This window comes from Marmota flaviventris, chromosome 2 (assembly GCF_047511675.1).
Source record: "Marmota flaviventris isolate mMarFla1 chromosome 2, mMarFla1.hap1, whole genome shotgun sequence".
Lineage (NCBI taxonomy): Eukaryota > Metazoa > Chordata > Mammalia > Rodentia > Sciuridae > Marmota > Marmota flaviventris.
This window is the reverse complement of record NC_092499.1, coordinates 121,211,874-121,228,412: the sequence shown is the minus strand read 5'-3', so window position 1 is coordinate 121,228,412 and position 16,539 is coordinate 121,211,874. Positions and strand designations below refer to the sequence as shown.

General features: G+C 58.8%; 1 protein-coding gene across 3 annotated transcripts in view; it reads left to right on the top strand.

Annotated features, from left to right (window-relative positions):
• The window catches only part of Pstpip1 (proline-serine-threonine phosphatase interacting protein 1), a 41,709-nt gene extending 25,405 nt beyond the window's left edge, over positions 1-16,304 (top strand). Inside the window, exons 2-15 of one of the 3 annotated variants that reach the window (XM_027923534.2) lie at positions 1,340-1,440; positions 1,738-1,812; positions 6,573-6,607; positions 6,813-6,919; positions 8,907-8,969; positions 9,453-9,551; positions 10,399-10,444; positions 11,378-11,457; positions 11,915-12,013; positions 13,154-13,250; positions 13,702-13,792; positions 14,602-14,657; positions 14,894-15,018; positions 15,889-16,304. In XM_027923534.2, coding sequence (XP_027779335.1) covers positions 1,340-1,440; positions 1,738-1,812; positions 6,573-6,607; positions 6,813-6,919; positions 8,907-8,969; positions 9,453-9,551; positions 10,399-10,444; positions 11,378-11,457; positions 11,915-12,013; positions 13,154-13,250; positions 13,702-13,792; positions 14,602-14,657; positions 14,894-15,018; positions 15,889-16,020 — 1,206 coding nt within the window. In that variant the 3' untranslated portion in view covers positions 16,021-16,304. Of the gene's footprint in view, positions 1-1,339; positions 1,441-1,737; positions 1,813-6,572; positions 6,608-6,812; positions 6,920-8,906; positions 8,970-9,452; positions 9,552-10,398; positions 10,445-11,377; positions 11,458-11,914; positions 12,014-13,153; positions 13,251-13,701; positions 13,793-14,601; positions 14,658-14,866; positions 15,019-15,888 lie in introns of all 3 variants that reach the window. The other 2 variants (XM_071608492.1, XM_027923538.2) reach the window with 2 other exon arrangements.
• The last annotated feature ends 235 nt before the right edge of the window (positions 16,305-16,539 follow it).

Genomic DNA, 16,539 nt, shown 5'->3' with positions numbered 1-16,539 from the left:
CCACCCAGTCTTCCCCCACATACCCATAATTTGAGGAGAGGCATTGGGCAAGGGGAAGGAGTGCCAGGCTTTGTCTGGAAAACAGGTTAGGGGTGGGTGACTTGGGAGAGCCCCATAGACCTCTGAGCTCCGATGTATGAGGACGTGACATTTATTGTCAGGGAAACTGGGGCTCCTTTTCCCAGTCTCAGGATTTGGGAGGGTCTGAGGGGGCAGAAAAGCAGATAGAGGAGGTGCCGAATCTCAGGCTGCCCTGGTTTGCAGTTGCCTGGCCAAGTACCTAAGGGTTGGCAGGGATTAGTGAGGGGCAGACCCCCTGCCTCCCACCAGGATTTATCCTCTTCTTCTAGGGTCAGCCACATGTGCGAGCCAGGAGCACTGGGGTAGGCAGCCCGGTGCTGGGACCCGTTCCCTAGACCTGGGGATGCTGTAGGAACTTCTGTCCTCTCATGTCCTTGCATGCTACCTCCCCACCCCAGCTTCCCATGCCAGCAGCTCAGACGGACCTAGAGTCCGCACCCAAGGGCAGGGGCGGGGCAGGTTGGTCAGGACTACCAGGACTGGCTGGGCAAGTGCCAGGTGCAGGAGCAGCCCCTCCTTGGGGATTCTCTAGGGTGACCCTCACGTAGCCCAGCTGAGAGGGGACCCAGGGCTGAGGGTATAGCTCAGTGGCAGAGCACTTGCATAGTACCCCACTGGGTTTGATCCCCAATGTCACAAAAAGTAAAACAGAGGTGACGCAGGGTGTTCTAGGTGTGCTCTGGTCACCCTGAAGCCACCCTCAAAACCCACCTTCCCAGACTGGTGCAAGAAGATGAGCTGAGCCCACAGAGGGCCCAGCCTGGCCCTGGGTACAGAGCTAAGTCTCAGAGACTCGCCTGGGTCACGGCAGCGGCAGAGGCTGGGTAGCACGCGTGCAGAATTTAACTCCAACCTGCGTTCAATGTCAGGCTACCACTTGGTAGCTGTCACCCCTCCGTGCCTGCTTTCTTGATTAGCTGAGTGACAGGCTGATGGGGGTGGGCAGCATGAGTAGTGCCAGGCACCCCTGAGGGACTAAATTTGGCGGCTGTCATCGTGGTGCTTCAGTGGTGGCCCCTCCCATCAACTGTCCCTCGGTGGCCTTGATGGGTCCCGATTGAGAACTCTGATGTCAGACAGGCAGCCCCTGACCACTTGGGCACCTGTCACCCCCACACAGCTGTGTGGGCACCTCCTGTGTGAGGACAGGGCCTGAACCCAAGGACTGGACTGTGATGGGGAGATGGAGACAAGGGAGGGTCTCCTCCTGGGGTGTCCAGAGGGCCGTGCTCAGGGATCCGCCTGCCCTGCGTTCCAGTGCAGGGACTTCACGGCCCACACGGGCTACGAGGTGCTGCTGCAGCGGCTGCTGGACGGCAGGAAGATGTGCAAGGACGTGGAGGAGCTGCTGAGGCAGAGGTGAGCGGGGATGGCCAGGGGCCGGTGGGGTGGCCGGGGGAGGGGCTGCTGCAGAGAGAGCGCCCTCCGCAGGAAGCCAGGCGGCTCCCCTCACCCCGACCTGCCCCATGGGCGCCGCTGGCTGTGCCCTCAGGTGGCCACGTGGGCCAGCACATACTCCCAGGAGGGGCTGCGCCTTGACTCTGCCACACGGTCCTGCTGCCCCTGAGGCGGTTGGGTGGGCCTCCGGCTCTGCAGTGGGCACTTCCCGGGCCGGTGCTGGCAGCCCGGGGGACGCAGCTCGCCGTGTCCTTGCAGGGCCCAGGCGGAGGAGCGCTACGGGAAGGAGCTGGTGCAGATCGCGCGGAAGGCGGGCGGGCAGACGGAGATCAAGTAAGAGCTGCGCTGGGCGCGCGACCCCTGCGGCCTCCGCTGGGCCTCACACAGGGGAAGCCTCCTGTGGGGGGAGGCTGGTGGCCAGGGAGGGTCTGCACTGCACGGAGCAGGCGTCGGTTGGCCCTTGTCTGGGGCCTGGTGGGCCGGGCGGGCCAGGTTCTGGGTGACTGAGAGCTGGGAAGGGCAGGCTGGGGAGGCGGGAGCCAGCTGCCCACAGGTGCTTTCAGTCCAATGGCCTCCATCAGAGTCCCTAGGGGCAGGGGACAGGCCCGTCTGCTGCCTGTCCGAGCCCCCTGTAGCATTGTCTGTGCTTCAAGGACCTAGTCGCCAGTGAGTCCATACCTGGTTCTGGCACCAGCTCCTCACACAGTGGGCCCTGCATCTCTGTCCCATTGGCAGTGAAGGGACAGGAGTGCAGCCTTCCTCTGAGGATGAAGTGGGTTCAGGGGCTTAGCGCAGGCCTGAGTCAGGGGAGGTCATCATGGAGTGTGGGGGCTGCTGCTGCCCTCTTTGGAGTCTGCTAGGAAGGCTAGCGGGGCAGGCCCAAGGTCAGACAGCCCTGGACTCCAAGAGTCTGAAAGCCTCTATCCCCTCAGGGCCCTGAGGCACCCGGGCTACCACGGTAATCCCTTTCCCTGGCCTGCGTGTGCATGGCTCTGCCCCGAGGGAGCACCTAAATATGACACTCTCTAGGTCTTACAAACACACAGGGCACCCTGGAAGTTCCCGCACTTCCAACCAGGAACCCAAACAAACAACAACAACAACAAACAAACAAACAAACAAACAAAAAAACGTGGGAAGGGTTAGAGAAAGATTTAAAAGTAATGTGAACCAGGGGAGGTTAATGTCCAGATCAACATGTTAAGACTAGAGGATGTGCATGAGAACATATACGCTCTAGTAGCTGCTTGGCCTTTGTGAGCTGTGTGATTATGGACAAGTCACTTAGCCTCTCTGAGTTTGTTTCTCATCTGCCCCCTCTAATGGGCTATAGTACAGATAAACAGGAGCCTGGTCAGAGAGCCTCTCTAGAGCAGGGCTGGCTGCTGGCTGCAGGCTGGACAGAGAGGAAGGCTCTAGACAGGGTAAGAAATGAGCAGGTGTCTGTTGGAACCTCTTTGTGTCTCTGGGAAGGGGGCCCAGGTGGTGGTGCTGGAGGAGACAGCCAGGAGGGCGGTGCAGCCCCGGAGCTGAGGGGCAAGACTCAGGGATCCTGCCTGCCCCTGGCCTCCCACACCAACGGAAAATGAGAATTTCCTGGAAGTAGCAGGGCCACTGCAGCCGTGGGACAGGAGAGGAGTCCAGGCGGGCACCCAAGGGAGCCGAGGTGGCGGGTGGGTGAGGCATGCTCAGGGGGCCGTGAGTCACATGGGACTGAGTGCAGGGATGCCCCTGGCAGAGAATGAAATGCAGTGGTGAGCTGGGTGGGCCACGGGAAGAGGAAGTACACAGATTCTTGCCCCACTCAGGTGGCCTTGATTCCCTGCATGGTCGTGGAAGGCTGAGTATGGGACAGGGCCTGCCCTGGCTTATTTCCTGGTGACTCCAGGAGGGCCACTGTCCCTTTCTGAGACTCGGGCCCTCCCTGTGAAAGGGGATGGTCACCCTGAGAGGTGCCCGAGTCTTGCCCTGCAGACCTTCAGTGACAAATTGAAGCCACCTGCTTCACTTGGGACCGAGCGGCCTGGCTGTGAGCTGAGGCCTTTTCCTTTGGGACCCAGGCCCTGCCCTGGCCCAGCGCCAAGGTCCCTTGGAAAACCACTCAGGGGGCTGAGGCTGCCTTAATCCAGACAGGGAGCTCCAGCTGAGCCTGGAGGGGGAACTGGGCCAAAGCAGCTGCAAAAAAGGTAGAAATAAACCCACAAGGGCCAGAAAAAAGGTTCGCAGAGTGGGTCAGCGGCGTGGGAGAAGCCAGCACTGCACAGGCTCACTGCAGGCCAGGCCCCGGAAGCAGGGCGGAGGTGTGCGCCGGCCTGGGGGTGCCTCCTGGAGGGGAGGGCATTCCTGCCAGGGACCTATGGACAAAGGCTCAGAGGTGGAAAAGGGCAGGACACTTGGGAGCCAGTGGGTGATATGGCCAGAGCTGCACCAGCCGGCCTGCTGCAGGAAGGTGGGCAGGAAGGATAAAGGCCAAGGGGTTAGGGACCCCTTCAGTAGCTCATGGCACACCAAGAGGGCAGGGGGTTGGCTTGCTCCACCTCTGCTGCCCGGAGACTCAGCGGCATCATTCCTTGACCTTGAGCAAGCAGGAGCCTCACCCCGGCCAGCAGCTCAGGCCACATCTTAGGATGATTTTTGGCGGGGACCTCTTTTGCATGTTGTTAACTCAGCAAACATCTGTGGGGCGGCAGCAAGGGAGGACACACAAAGAGGACTGGGCCGCCAGCCCCCGGGGTCCCCACAAGCCCTTCCAATGCATATTTAAGACAGCGTTAGGCTTTTGCAGGGGGCTCATCAAGACCCCTGACATCCCACGTCCAGCCCTGCAGAAAGTTGGCCTTGACTCTCCAGCCCGGCCCTCCCTTTCCTCTGCTTGGTCCTCCCTGCCTTAAAGTTCTGCCTGAAACGCCACCTGCCCCTGAAAACTGTTGCCTCTGCCGCCTCCTCACTTTCTTCCCCAGGGAGGGTGCTGTGTGCTCCCAGGAGCTGCAAGGGGCAGCAAGGCCGGGCCCGCTTCCTGTGAACCCCAGTGGTTACCCGTGAGCATGGACAGAACCCCCAAAAGGGGCACGAGCTTGAACCCTCGTGTCCTGCCCCCCCTGCCCTTGTTATAAACTTGAAGCATGGTGGGTTTCCTGCCTGAGGAGTTGGCTTGTTTCATTCTCTTTATTCCTCTGGGCTCACTGGGGCTGCCGGTGGGCTCCATTCTCCCTGATCCTCTGGGGTGCACTGTGGCCACAGTGGTCCTCCAGCGCAGGGAGGAGAGGGGGCCTGCTCTTGTCAGCTGGGAGGCACAAATGACCTGCCAATCTTGCCTCCTCTGACAGTGCCTCTGCCCTACCTGCCCAGCCCAGGGTGTCACAAGGTGGGTGTCATGTGGCCACATGGCCACCAGGGGGCAGGCGAGCTGCTCCACAGAAAGGCAGGAAGAGGCTTGGTGGCCGGCCACAGCAGAATGCGCTGGGACAGGGCCACTGCCACTGCCTCTGTGTGAACCCAGCCAGCCTGGCCACACTCTGGCTTCAGTTCCCCTGCGTGCCTCGATTGGCTCCTTGGTGTCCTGGGGAGGAGGGCGCCACTGTGTGTTTCAGTGTCTTAGTTAAAGGAGCCCTGTTCCCAGGCCCAGCTGCAACCAGTGCCCTTGTTGACTTGGCACCACTGGCCAGGCTGGGGACACCGCAGGCAGAGGCATCCCTCATATGCTGCCCAGCATGGGCTGCTCCTCACCCTCCCTGCTGAGAGTGGGAAGGGAGCCCCCTACCTGAAGACGAAGTCCAGTCGGGGGTTTTGGTAAGAGCAGGTGCTGGTAAGCCCTTAGGTAGAGCAGGTTGGGGGTCAGATCAGACAGGCCTAGGGGTCCCCAGGGCTGGCTGGGATCTGCAGATATTTCCAGGATGGTTGCACAACAGTGACAACCTTCGTAAAACTCCTCCATTGCTCCAGGTCCTAGGAGAGGCACTTTGTACGTGTCAACTCGAGTAACCCTCACAGCCTTCCTTTTGTTTTGTTATCCTCATTTTACAGAGGGGACAAACTGAGACAGAGAGGTAAAGTAACTTGTCTAAGGTCACACAACAAATAAATTGTAGTATCTGGATTGAATCCAGGTCATCTGGCTTCAGAATCTGCTTCTAAAGCACATGGGAGTCCAGAGCAGGGAGAAGCTACTGAATGAAGGTCCTGCTGGTTTCCTGGGTGGGCTTCCTACACGGCCTCCCTCCTCCCTGGGATGGGGAATTCACCCCTCCAAGAGCTTGTGGTCTAGAGAGAGGTGTTCTCCCACAACGTTCCTGTTTCTGCCAGGGACCCTCTGCCTTGTGGTGCTCCATCACCTGCAGTAGACAGGACGGGGTCCTGGGGTAGGGGCACAAGTACCTTGGCTCAGACTCAGCTGTCAATGGCTCTGGGGTGAGCCCCCAGTTGGGCTGCCAGATACAATACAGGACACCGGATTCCACTGACTTTCAGCTCCCATGGGTGCTCTTTAGATGGGAGTGTGTCCACCAATCACCCAGGGCAGACTTATGCTTGTTGTTGAACTGAGGGTCAAGCGAGCTGGGCATCTGCTCAATCTGGCACCCCTACTGCTCGGGCCTCGTCCCTGCCTCGCGTACCCAGTGCCAGCCTTTCCCCTCCCTCTGGCTCTGGTGCCCACCGCCCCCCTCCCTACAGCAGACAGCACCTGCAACTCTCCCCTCCCGCTGCCTCCTGCCCAGTACCTCCAGCCTCATCCATCGTCCTCCAGCCTTCCCACGGCACTAGGAGCCAGGTGTGGACGCTCCCTCTCCTGCTTCCGTCATCCTGGAGCACTGGCTACCTGGAGAGGACAGGGGTTTCAGGGAGGGAAGGACCATCCTGAACACAGCCCCTTCTTCCCTAGGAACGCAGACAAGAGCAGAGGGGGGCCGGGTCCTCCCTGTTCTGCCGCAGTGGGAAGATTGAATTTCCGAGAGCTTTGTCTTCCACAAATCCCAGTTTGGGGTCCGTGGAGTTGGTCCCTGTCTCCCCCAGAATAACACAGGCCCTCAGGCCACCCAGGACTTGGGGTTCACACAGTGCCATCTTCCTGCTGACCTGGCCCTCCTGTTTTGCAGCTCCCTGAGGGCCTCCTTTGATTCCCTGAAGCAGCGTAAGTCCCACCTGTCCCTGTTCTAGGCTGCAGGGTGGCGGGATCTCCGGGAAACCCAGGTCCCTCAGAGGAGGCTGGGGCCCAGCTTTGTTTGCACTGGGGCTGCGGGGCTGGTGGAGGATCTGGGGGTGGGTGAAGGTGAGGGAGGTATGGGCTGGCCCAGGCAGGGTGAGCTGTGGTGGTTGAGGCCATCCTCTGACCCTAGAAATGGAAAATGTGGGCAGCGCACACATCCAGCTGGCCCTGACCCTGCGCGAGGAGCTGCGCAGCCTGGAGGAGTTCCGCGAGAGGCAGAAGGAGCAGAGGAAGAAGGTGAGGGGGTCACCACATGGGGACACGTGCCCTCCTGGTGCAGCCAGTGAGGAGCAGGGGCAGTGCTTGGGCCCTGGGATCAGTGCCTTGAAGGAGGGAGGGAGGCCAGGTAAGGCCTGAGAGGCCCCCTGAGGGTCCTGCCTGAGCTGCCCGTGCCAAGGAAGCAGGGAGCACACTGGTCTCTGTGACCACCTCACTACACCGCAGAAGGTTGGGGCAACCTGGGGGCACTCAGAGCAGCCAGTCTGAGTTGAGTGGCCCCTGGACACTGGTCCTGATTGAGCCCAAGGATCAGGGTTGTTTATCCAAGAAAAAGTTGGAGCCAGTGAGAGGGGGGCGCTGCCCAAGGCCAAAGGGGCCAATAGACAGCAGGGGTGGGGTAGGGGCTTCAGGCTCAGCAGCGTCCAGAGGGACTCCTCCCCAGGGGGGCATGGCTGCACCTAGACAGAGTTACCGATGGCAGGAAGGTGAGGCCCCCATGGGAGATGTGCAGGTAGAGGCTGGCGGACCTGGCTGGGTGGCGGCTCCCCCCCCCCCCACAGCTCAACTCCCACAGACTGAGCACCCTGGGAGGGCAGGCACGTTGCAGGCTGGTGCTGGGAAGGGGGCTCAGGCACCCAGGGCTCCCTGCAGAGGGCGAGGCAGCACAGGAAGGGTCATTGTCAAGGGTCTGAGGAACTGAAAATGGAAGAAAGATACCCTGAGCTGTGCAGGGGAGGAAAGCGTGCCCTCCAGGCTGGGCCTGGGCGTCTGACGAAGCCGCTCCCCACCCAGGCCTCGTCCCCCCTCGTAGGAGGGGTGCTCTCATCCACCCCCAAGCTTGGGAGTGCAGCCCAGAGGGGGCCCAGTCTCCACAGAAGGGCTGCGGCTCTGCTGGGTGGTTCTCCCGGCACATTCAGCACAGCTACCCGCCCTGCCTGCTCCAGGGCCAGTTGGGTCTCAGCCCTTCAGGAGTCTAAATTTGGCTTCCTGAGCAGATAGGAAGCCCCCAAAGCCATCCTCAGAAGCGGCCTGGCCTTGAGGTGCTGGAGCAGGTGACCTCTCTGAGCTGGGACTTGCTGCAGGTCTGCAGAGCACCTGGTGCCACAGGGAGGCCCTAGCCCAGCTCTTCTGAGCTCTCTGTGGCCAGAGGGGCTGTGACGTCTCTCAAAAGTATTTAGGACAGAGCACTGACCTCCCCAGAGCAGCCATGGCCACCGCGAGCAGGAAGCTGTGACGTAGCCTGGGAGCCTGTCTGGGCATGTGTGGGCACATGTGTGTGCCGGTGCATTTGTGCCTGATCTTTGTGACTAGGCAACTTGCCAAGGTCTCCCAGCTGACCCGACCCTCCCCAGGCACAAACTGGCTCCAGTCTGATGCGGGGCCTTTCATCTCTAATCTCCTACCTCCTCCTTGCCTTGGTCCTGGCTGCTTCACTAGCTCTGTCTGAACAGGAAGCCCAGGAGGCGAGCGTGGCGTACGGTGGCCATGGTGGCCACGGTTCCTGTGTGTGGCCCTGAGCATGTGTAGACTGGCCTGTGGTTGTGCACAGGTGAACGTGGGAGTCTGTAATGTGTGCTGAGAGGTCTGTGGATGTGCACAGGGAGGCCTGTGTGTGCAAGTGTGAGCAGCCAGGGGAGTGGGGCTGCTAGTCAGTACTTCCTAGTGTTCTTGTGGGGCTCTGTGTGCACGTGTGTGCCAGTATGTGCTCACTGTGTGAGCAACTGGGATGTGCTCGGGGGCCTGCAAATGAAGAATGTGGGTGGGTGCAAGTTCTCTGGCTAGAGTTGAAGCCCCGGCTGGACTCTGCAGCCAGGCCACGGTGGCCTTGGCATTCCATTCTGAGGGTGACTGTGAAGGGGCAGCTCTGGGAGATGGAGGGCATCCCATCAACGCCCTAGAGCCCGGAGAGGATGCTCCGCCTCATCCTAGGGACAACCCCTCCTCTTGGCCTAGGGGAGCGTGCTGAGGCTGTGGCCCCCTGCTCAGAGCCTCGTGTCCCCTGCAGTACGAGGCCGTCATGGACCGTGTTCAGAAGAGCAAGCTGTCACTCTACAAGAAGGCCATGGAGGTGCGTGTGAGGCTGGGGCCTTGCCCCTTGGGGGGTTCAGGCTGAAGGCCAGAGGGGCGGTCCTGCAGTTGCTCACAGGGTAATCCACGGTCAGCTGAGGACCCCAGGAGAGCAGGGTGGAGGGATCCCTGAGCAGTGTCCGGAGGACACTGGGCAGGAAGGGGGAGAAGGGTACCCAAGAGGGCATCAGGTGAAAAGGTGTAGTGTAGTGGCACAGGTCCCTTCGGGGACAAAAAGGCTGGGCCATGGGCAGGCAGGGCCTCTGTCCCCAGTAAACAGAGCCTGCAGCAATACTGCCAGCAGTCCCCTCCTCCGTCTCCATTGCCAACCCCAAGATCCCAGTCCCTGATGGGGACGTCCTGTTCTAGCCCCAGCCCCTCACCCCCGCCAGGGAAAAGGTGGGCTGGGGTCAGGGAGCCTCAATCTGGGGGACACAGAGAAGGACTGTGGGGCCCTGCAAGTCACTCCCCTTCACAATCCTAGTCCAAGAGGACATACGAGCAGAAGTGTCGGGACGCAGACGATGCTGAGCAGGCCTTCGAGCGCATCAGTGCCACTGGCCACCAGAAGCAAGTAGAGAAGGTGCGTGGGGCCACTGGGGCTGTGTGGTGTCACCAGGCTGGGGCTACAGACATCCCCAGGCAAAGTCTGCATCCAGGACACACCAGCTGCCCACCCTTCTCTGACCCTGAGTCTTGGCATCTATGTAATAGGTTTTCCAGACTCTCAGGTCATGGACAGACAGGTCATCTTGATCCCCTTTGCCATCTCCCGGCTGCGCCCAAGGACCCATTCCTCAGAGCAGGCTCTCTGCAGCTCAGGCCCCAAGTTCACAGATGGGGAAGAGCTACCCCTCAGACAATCCTTGGAGAGGGACTCCGTAGTCCCCAGTCACACAGAGAAAACTGAATTCCAGGATGGTGAGTGATTTGTCCAGATCTCAGAGCCAGAACTGCAGAGAAGGGATCCAAACCCAAGTTGTCCAGAGTTCAAGCTCTTGACTGGTCTAGCCTATGGGTCGTGTCAGAGACACCAGGACCAAAATCACATCACCCAGATGTGCAGACGGGAGAGCTGAGGCCCGGGAGGGCAGGGTCTTGTAGGTGTGTGAGGACAGCAAGTCAAGGGCCAAAGCCTGAGTCCCAGCCTGTGGGTCCAGCAGAGGCCACATAGGGCTCGGCCTGGCCTGACCTGCCCTCCCCATGGTCTTGACTTCTGCTTTTCAGGAGTATCTTGATGGGCTGCAGGTTTCTGTTTTTAGTCATGGGAACCCTTTGATGGGGTGAGGCTGCCGGTGAATGATGGAATTTGTCCCTGGTTCATTCCTGACCCTAGATGGCCAGAGAAGGTGTGACAGTCACTTCTGAGTAGCCAGGGTAGTGTTGGAGCCCAAGGGCTGGGCTCAGTGCTGCTCTCCCTGTCTCCTCAGAGCCAGAACAAGGCCAAACAATGCAAGGACTCAGCCACCGAGGCAGGTATGTGCACCCTGGCCCCATCCTCAGGCTGGCGTGGTGGCCTGGCCAATCCTCCTCACCAAACTTGTTCCTCATCTGGGGACGTGTGCTCCACCTGAGTGTGCTCCATGAGTCACATGGGTGCCACCCTGCACTTGTGCAGAGGCTGTTCCTGCCGCTTTGCACATTTAATCCTCACTCCACCTATGAGGTGGCTGTGGTTTGTCCCCCTTTTTAGCAGACAAGGAAACTGAGGCACAAAGAATTTAGGTAACTTGTCCAAGGTCATCAGCCAGTAAATGGTGGTGACTACAAGGGAACAGAGACCGTCCGGCTCCAGAGCCTGGGACTTGCAGGGCCAGGAGACAGGCCCCTCATTTCTCTCTCCTGCACACATGCACACACCCAGCCCTCCCTGGCCCTGGCCTCTCTATCCCCCTACTGCCCCTTGTCCCTGCTGAAAAACCTAGGACAGAGCCATCTCCTCCCTGCCTCAGGAAGGTGCTCTCCCTTCTGCATGGCCTCTCTAACACCTGGTGGGCCCTTGGTTGGGGGACCAGGTGACCCGAGGGATATGGGGGTGGGGGTCATGACCCAAGCCTGCAGGGTCCCCACCCCTCCAGCACCCGCCTGCCCTCTTCAAAACTGTTTCCTGGAAAGTGAGGGGGTGGGATTTGGGGAGGGCAAGCGGCTGGGACTTTGAACTTGTGTCCCTGGGGGTCCACTCCAGCACCCATAGCACAGTAGGGGAGCCAAGTCACCCTGAAAAGGGCTATATGTGGGGGGGTCCCTGACAGGTGTTCAGATGAGCCCAGCAGCAGCCAGGCAGGCCCGCGGGACTGAAGGATGTGGGGGAGGGGGCTCTGTGGGAGTAAAGGTGTGGAGGAGCTCCTGTTCTGGGGACATGGGGAGTCCAGGTCACTCAGTTTCCCTGAGGGTTGCCTGTGCTTCCAGAGCGAGTGTACAGGCAAAACATTGAGCAGCTGGAGAAGGTGCGGGGTGAGTGGGAGCAGGAGCACCGGACCACCTGTGAGGTAAGTGGCCTGGGCCTGCAGCCTGTGTCCCCCATTGCAAACGGAAGGGCACCCATCCCTGCTGTTTGAGGCCGCAGGTTGGGGATAGTATTCATTCATTCACCCCCTCATCTGCTCACTCACTAGGCCCAGAGCTGGGTCTTATCCCGGGGTGTTCACCACCTGGCTTTGTGCCCAGGGCCCCGCTGATGGACCACATCCTGTGCGCCTCTTGCTGCCCTTCCCCGGGACTTCATCCAGTGTGTGGTGGGGTCTGGAGGGAAGCTGCGGGCGGGAATCCCCGAGGCAGCTCAGCCTCCCTCCCAGCAGCCCAGGACTGCCACAGGGGTGGGGACCCACAGGAGGCCTTCCCTTTAGACTTGGTAGCCAGCAGAGCTTGCCCACTGGTCAGCCTCAGCTGAGCTGAGTGGGGCCTGCCTGGCCCTGCAGCTCCTCCTCACTTCCTCCTTCTCCCCAGGCCTTCCAGCTGCAGGAATTTGACCGGCTGACCATTCTCCGCAACGCCCTGTGGGTGCACTGCAACCAGCTCTCCATGCAGTGCGTCAAGGATGATGAGGTGGGGTTTCAGGACACAGGGGTAGGGTGCAAGGAGTGGGTGAATGAATGAATACTATCCCCAACCTGTGGCCTCAAACAGCAGGGATGGGTGCCCTTCCGTTTGCAATGGGGGACACAGGCTGCGGGCCCAGGCCACACACCTGCATGCCCAGGTCCATCTAAGCCAGTGAGCAGACACTTGATCCTCTGTGAGCCAAGCTCTGGCCTGGGAGTCTCGGACTTCAGCCTCTGCTTCCTGCACAGCCCAGACAGGGCTGCAAGCCCCTGCTTTTGTGGTTATGCTGGCTTCTGCCATCTGCTCCCTGTCCCCATGCTCTCCAGAGTGCCTGGCTCTGCTCTTGCAGCTAGAGCACCCTCCTGCTCAGGGTGGGGAGTGTGGAGGCAGCTGGGGGTGGGGAGAGCAGGTAGACACAGTTCTTTGCAAAGGGTCTAGAGGACCCCATGGCTCCACTGCAGGCCTGGTGCTTGCAGAAGACCAGGTCCAGTTGCTCCTCTGCCCCACCCCTGTCCCTGTCTCCAGGAAGACCTGACTATACCCCAGCAGAGTGCTGCCACTCTGTGAAAGGGGCCTGAGTCTCATGCTCTCTTGGGGCAGCCTGGAGGCCAGCTGCTGTTCCTTGCCTGCCCCCTCCTGAGGCAAGGTCCAGATCACTCTGATCTCGGCCTCCACACAGACCTTTAGGTGTTTGTTTTCTAAATGATATGTACCCACCTGATGGCCTCTTCATGGCAGTGGAAGAAGTGTGAGCTCGACTCCCTCATCAAGATCCAAAGCCTAGCTGCATTGCATTCTTGTGACATATCCCTTCTCAGTTTCCTCATCTATAAAATAGGGAAATAGTGTGTGCCTCAGAGGGCAGGGTGAATTAAGTCCTTTGCATAGTTCCTTGAGAAAGGAGGACACAGAAAAAAAACAAAAAAATAAATAAATAATAAATAAAAAAAAATAAATTAAAAAAAAAAAAAAAAAGAAAGGAGGACACAGGAAGCTGTTACCAGGGATTTATCCTCTCTGGGTTATATCCCAACGTCCCTCATTTCAGGCACTGACAGGGTCCCTGGCCAGAGTTCAGACCCACAAAGTGTGGGCACTGCGGTGAAGCCTGGCCACACGGTCTCTGCTCTTTCCTGCCCCTAGCTCTATGAGGAAGTGCGGCTGACACTTGAAGGCTGCAGCGTGGACACCGATATCAATGGCTTCATCCAGGCCAAGAGCACAGGCACTGAGCCCCCAGGTAAGGCCCACTCCTAGGACAGCAAGGGTTTAGCCAAGGATCCCTTGAGCCAGGACAGTGCTGCGATGGCTCATGGCTCCTTTGTGGGAGGAGGAGTTAAAGGAGGGGACGGTAATCTCTAGGCTGGGTCTCTGGCCTGCTGACTCCTCTGAGACAAAAGAAGACCAGAATTAAGGAGGGACCAGAGATCTTATAAGGGAGGTTAGGATGGTGAGGCTCTGTTGAGTCTTCAGCTCAGCCCTTTTGGTCCCTAAATCATAGTTCAAAATATCCATGGCAATCTCAGTGGCACCAACAGTGGGGGACTCTCATGGGAGCAACAGGATGGGCCAGGGCAAGAGTGGAAAAGGGGGACCCTACTCTGGGTCTCTGAGGACAGGTTGGGGTGTCGAGCGACACAGGTTCTGCCTGCCTTCGCCACCGTGGGCCTCACAGGCTTGCTTGTCTGCAGCTCCGGTGCCCTACCAGAACTACTATGACCGGGAGGTCACCCCGTCATCTGGCAGCCCTGGCATACCACCATCCTGTGGCATGATAAAGAGGTGAGGCATCAAATGGGTGTCAGTGGCTGGGATGCAGAGCAGGGGTAAGAGCAGTGGGTCAGGAGTGGGCTGGGCCTCTGCTGCCACCGGCAGCAGAGCACCCACTTTGCATCTGGGGCTGCTCAGGTGCTGGGTGCCCTGTGGAGACACAACAGCCTCAATCCAGTCTTATGGAACCCTTGGCCCAAGGGAACCCAAGTATTAAACAATTAGTTACACCCCAATTACTCACTAGCGACTGCATGCAAAGCCCTAGGTAGGCCTCATACTGGCTTCCTTGTCCCGTTGGCCACACTGTGAGCCTGGGTTGGTGCCTTAGGTGACTCTCTTCAGCAGGAGCCCAAAACCTGTGCACCTGGAGAATTCTCCTGGGTAGTGTCCTTTCCCTGGCCTGGCTGTCAGGTGCCAGGTCCTATATACCATCTGGATCCAGTTACTGTGGGGCCAAGAGGAAGTGGGCTGGCTTGGCCCAGGCTGGTGAAGATGCCAGCGTGGCATGTTTGGGTTGAACTTTGAAGGGCAGATCCTGCCACAGCAGGAAGGCCGGAGTGTAGTCCAGGACTTGGCGGGTATGGAGACCTGAGCATTTTCTTAGAACCCTCACAGGGCCCTGCATGGAACAGGTGCTGAGATGATCTAGCATGGGGTTGTGGGAGTGTGTTGCCAGGAAGGAAGGGCCACGGTGAACACCCCTTGGGGATCCCTGGAGGCAGAGAACTCTCAGAACTTTGCGAGTTCTTCCTTTAGCGGTGGGGCCTTAAGAATCAGACAAACAGACCGGACTGATCCTCTTTCTTCCCTCCCCCAAGATTCTCTGGGCTGCTGCATGGAAGTCCCAAGACCACATCCCTGCAAGCTCCTGCTGGTAACTGAGGGTGATGTGGGAGGTCCCCAGACACTGTGACCCCAGGGGAAAGGACTCCTATATGGCATAGCTGGGGCCACTGAGGCCCCCAAAGGGAAAAGGTATACCCTCCAACAGCAAAAGGGATAGTGGAAAGGCAGGGCCAAGCCTAAACTCCATGCCAACGGGGCCTCCAGGGACCATAATTCTTCTAAAGGGGCAGGGTCCAGGCCTCACTCTGATCTTGGCCTCCATAGAGACCCTGACACCTGCCCCTGAGCGGAGTGAAGTCGTCTACGCAGACATTGCAGTGCAGGAGACCCTGGGAAACGCTGCCCCACCAGCCCAGGACTACAGGGCGCTCTATGACTACACGGCACAGGTGAGGCCTTTGCCTTCCTCCCCTGCTCAGGAGGGCACATGTGTATACCTGGAAATGTGCTGGGGTATGAACCCTTAGAACAGCACTCTCTACTTAAGACAGTAGAGACAGCATACATCTGCTGAATATGGCAAATAGGTACAAGAGCTCATGTCTGCTCAAATCTGCACACATGTATAAAAGTCATCCATGCAGGCTGACAGAGCTGGGGTAGGTAATGGTTTTAGGGTCAGGGTGTGCACTCTTGAGTCAGGGCCTTGTTCTCTGCATCCATGGGTGCAGAGAACACCAAGGCCAGAATGAATCCTTCTACTGTGCTGTGGCTGGTCTTCTGATGTCTGTGGGGAGAGGATGGGTAGGGGCAGCCCTGCTGAGATTTCCAGAGCCCAATCTGCTCCGTGTATCAAGGCAAGGGTGCAGAACTGGAAACCAGAGCCATCCCTCACAGCGAGGCAGGCCAAGTGTGGGTCGCACCCACTGAGGCCACTCAGGGATGCAGATTTTGGCAGGCTTTGGCAAGGGCAGCCAAGAGAATGATAGGTGCTTGTATGAGGGGGCGGTGGGGATTCTCTGGGCTCAGCAGTGGTGAGCTTTGGAGTGAGTGTCCCCTTAGGTTTGGGGTAAGGCAAGCAGCTGACTCCTGATGTGCTCCAGTGGTTGGAGCAGAGTGGGAGAAGACCAGGCTGGGGTGCCTCTGGTGACAATTTGAAGAGGACATCCCCAAAGGGACTGTTCCAAGAGGCATGGGCATGTCTCAGGTGCGGTCCACCCTGGGAGCCTGGCTCACATTTCCTGCTGGGGCAGGGGATGCCAGACCAGAGCCCTCCCAGCTGCCCCTCCAGTCTCATGCTCGTTCCATCTCTTGCTCAGAACTCCGATGAGCTGGACATGTCTGCAGGGGACATCCTGGCAGTCATCCTGGAAGGGGAGGATGGCTGGTGGACAGTGGAACGGAATGGGCAGCGTGGTTTTGTCCCTGGGTCCTACCTGGAGAAGCTCTGAGGAAGAACCAGCAGCTCCTCGCCAGGACCTGCCCTGCCAGGAGTGTCCCCTAAAACTGCCCTGGTCTTGTGGGGTCTGAATGGGCCTGCCCCTGCTGGGGATGCGACGGAGATGGTGTCACATTCAAGAAGTCTCTCCGGGCTGGGGATGTGGCTCAAGCGGTAGCGCACTCGCCTGGCACGTGCGAGGTGCTGGGTTTGATCCTCAAAACCACATAAAAATAAAAAAAAAAAAGATATTATGTCCACCTAAAAAAACCTAAAAAATAAATTAAAAAAAAAAAAAAAGAAGTCTCTCCTACAGGGAATAAAGAAATGCATTCTTTTTTTTTTGGAGGGGGGGGGGTCTGCTGGGTCCCTTTTACTCCTGTGTCCAAATGCTCAATTCAGAGGAAAAGGAGTGAGGAGAAGAGTCTGGAGAACAGAGCTCCGCCACATCTGGACAGATCTTCAGCAGAAGTCACTGAGGGCCCCAGCCAGTCCCAGGTTCTGCTGGTCCCATCGCTGGAATGTATCAGAG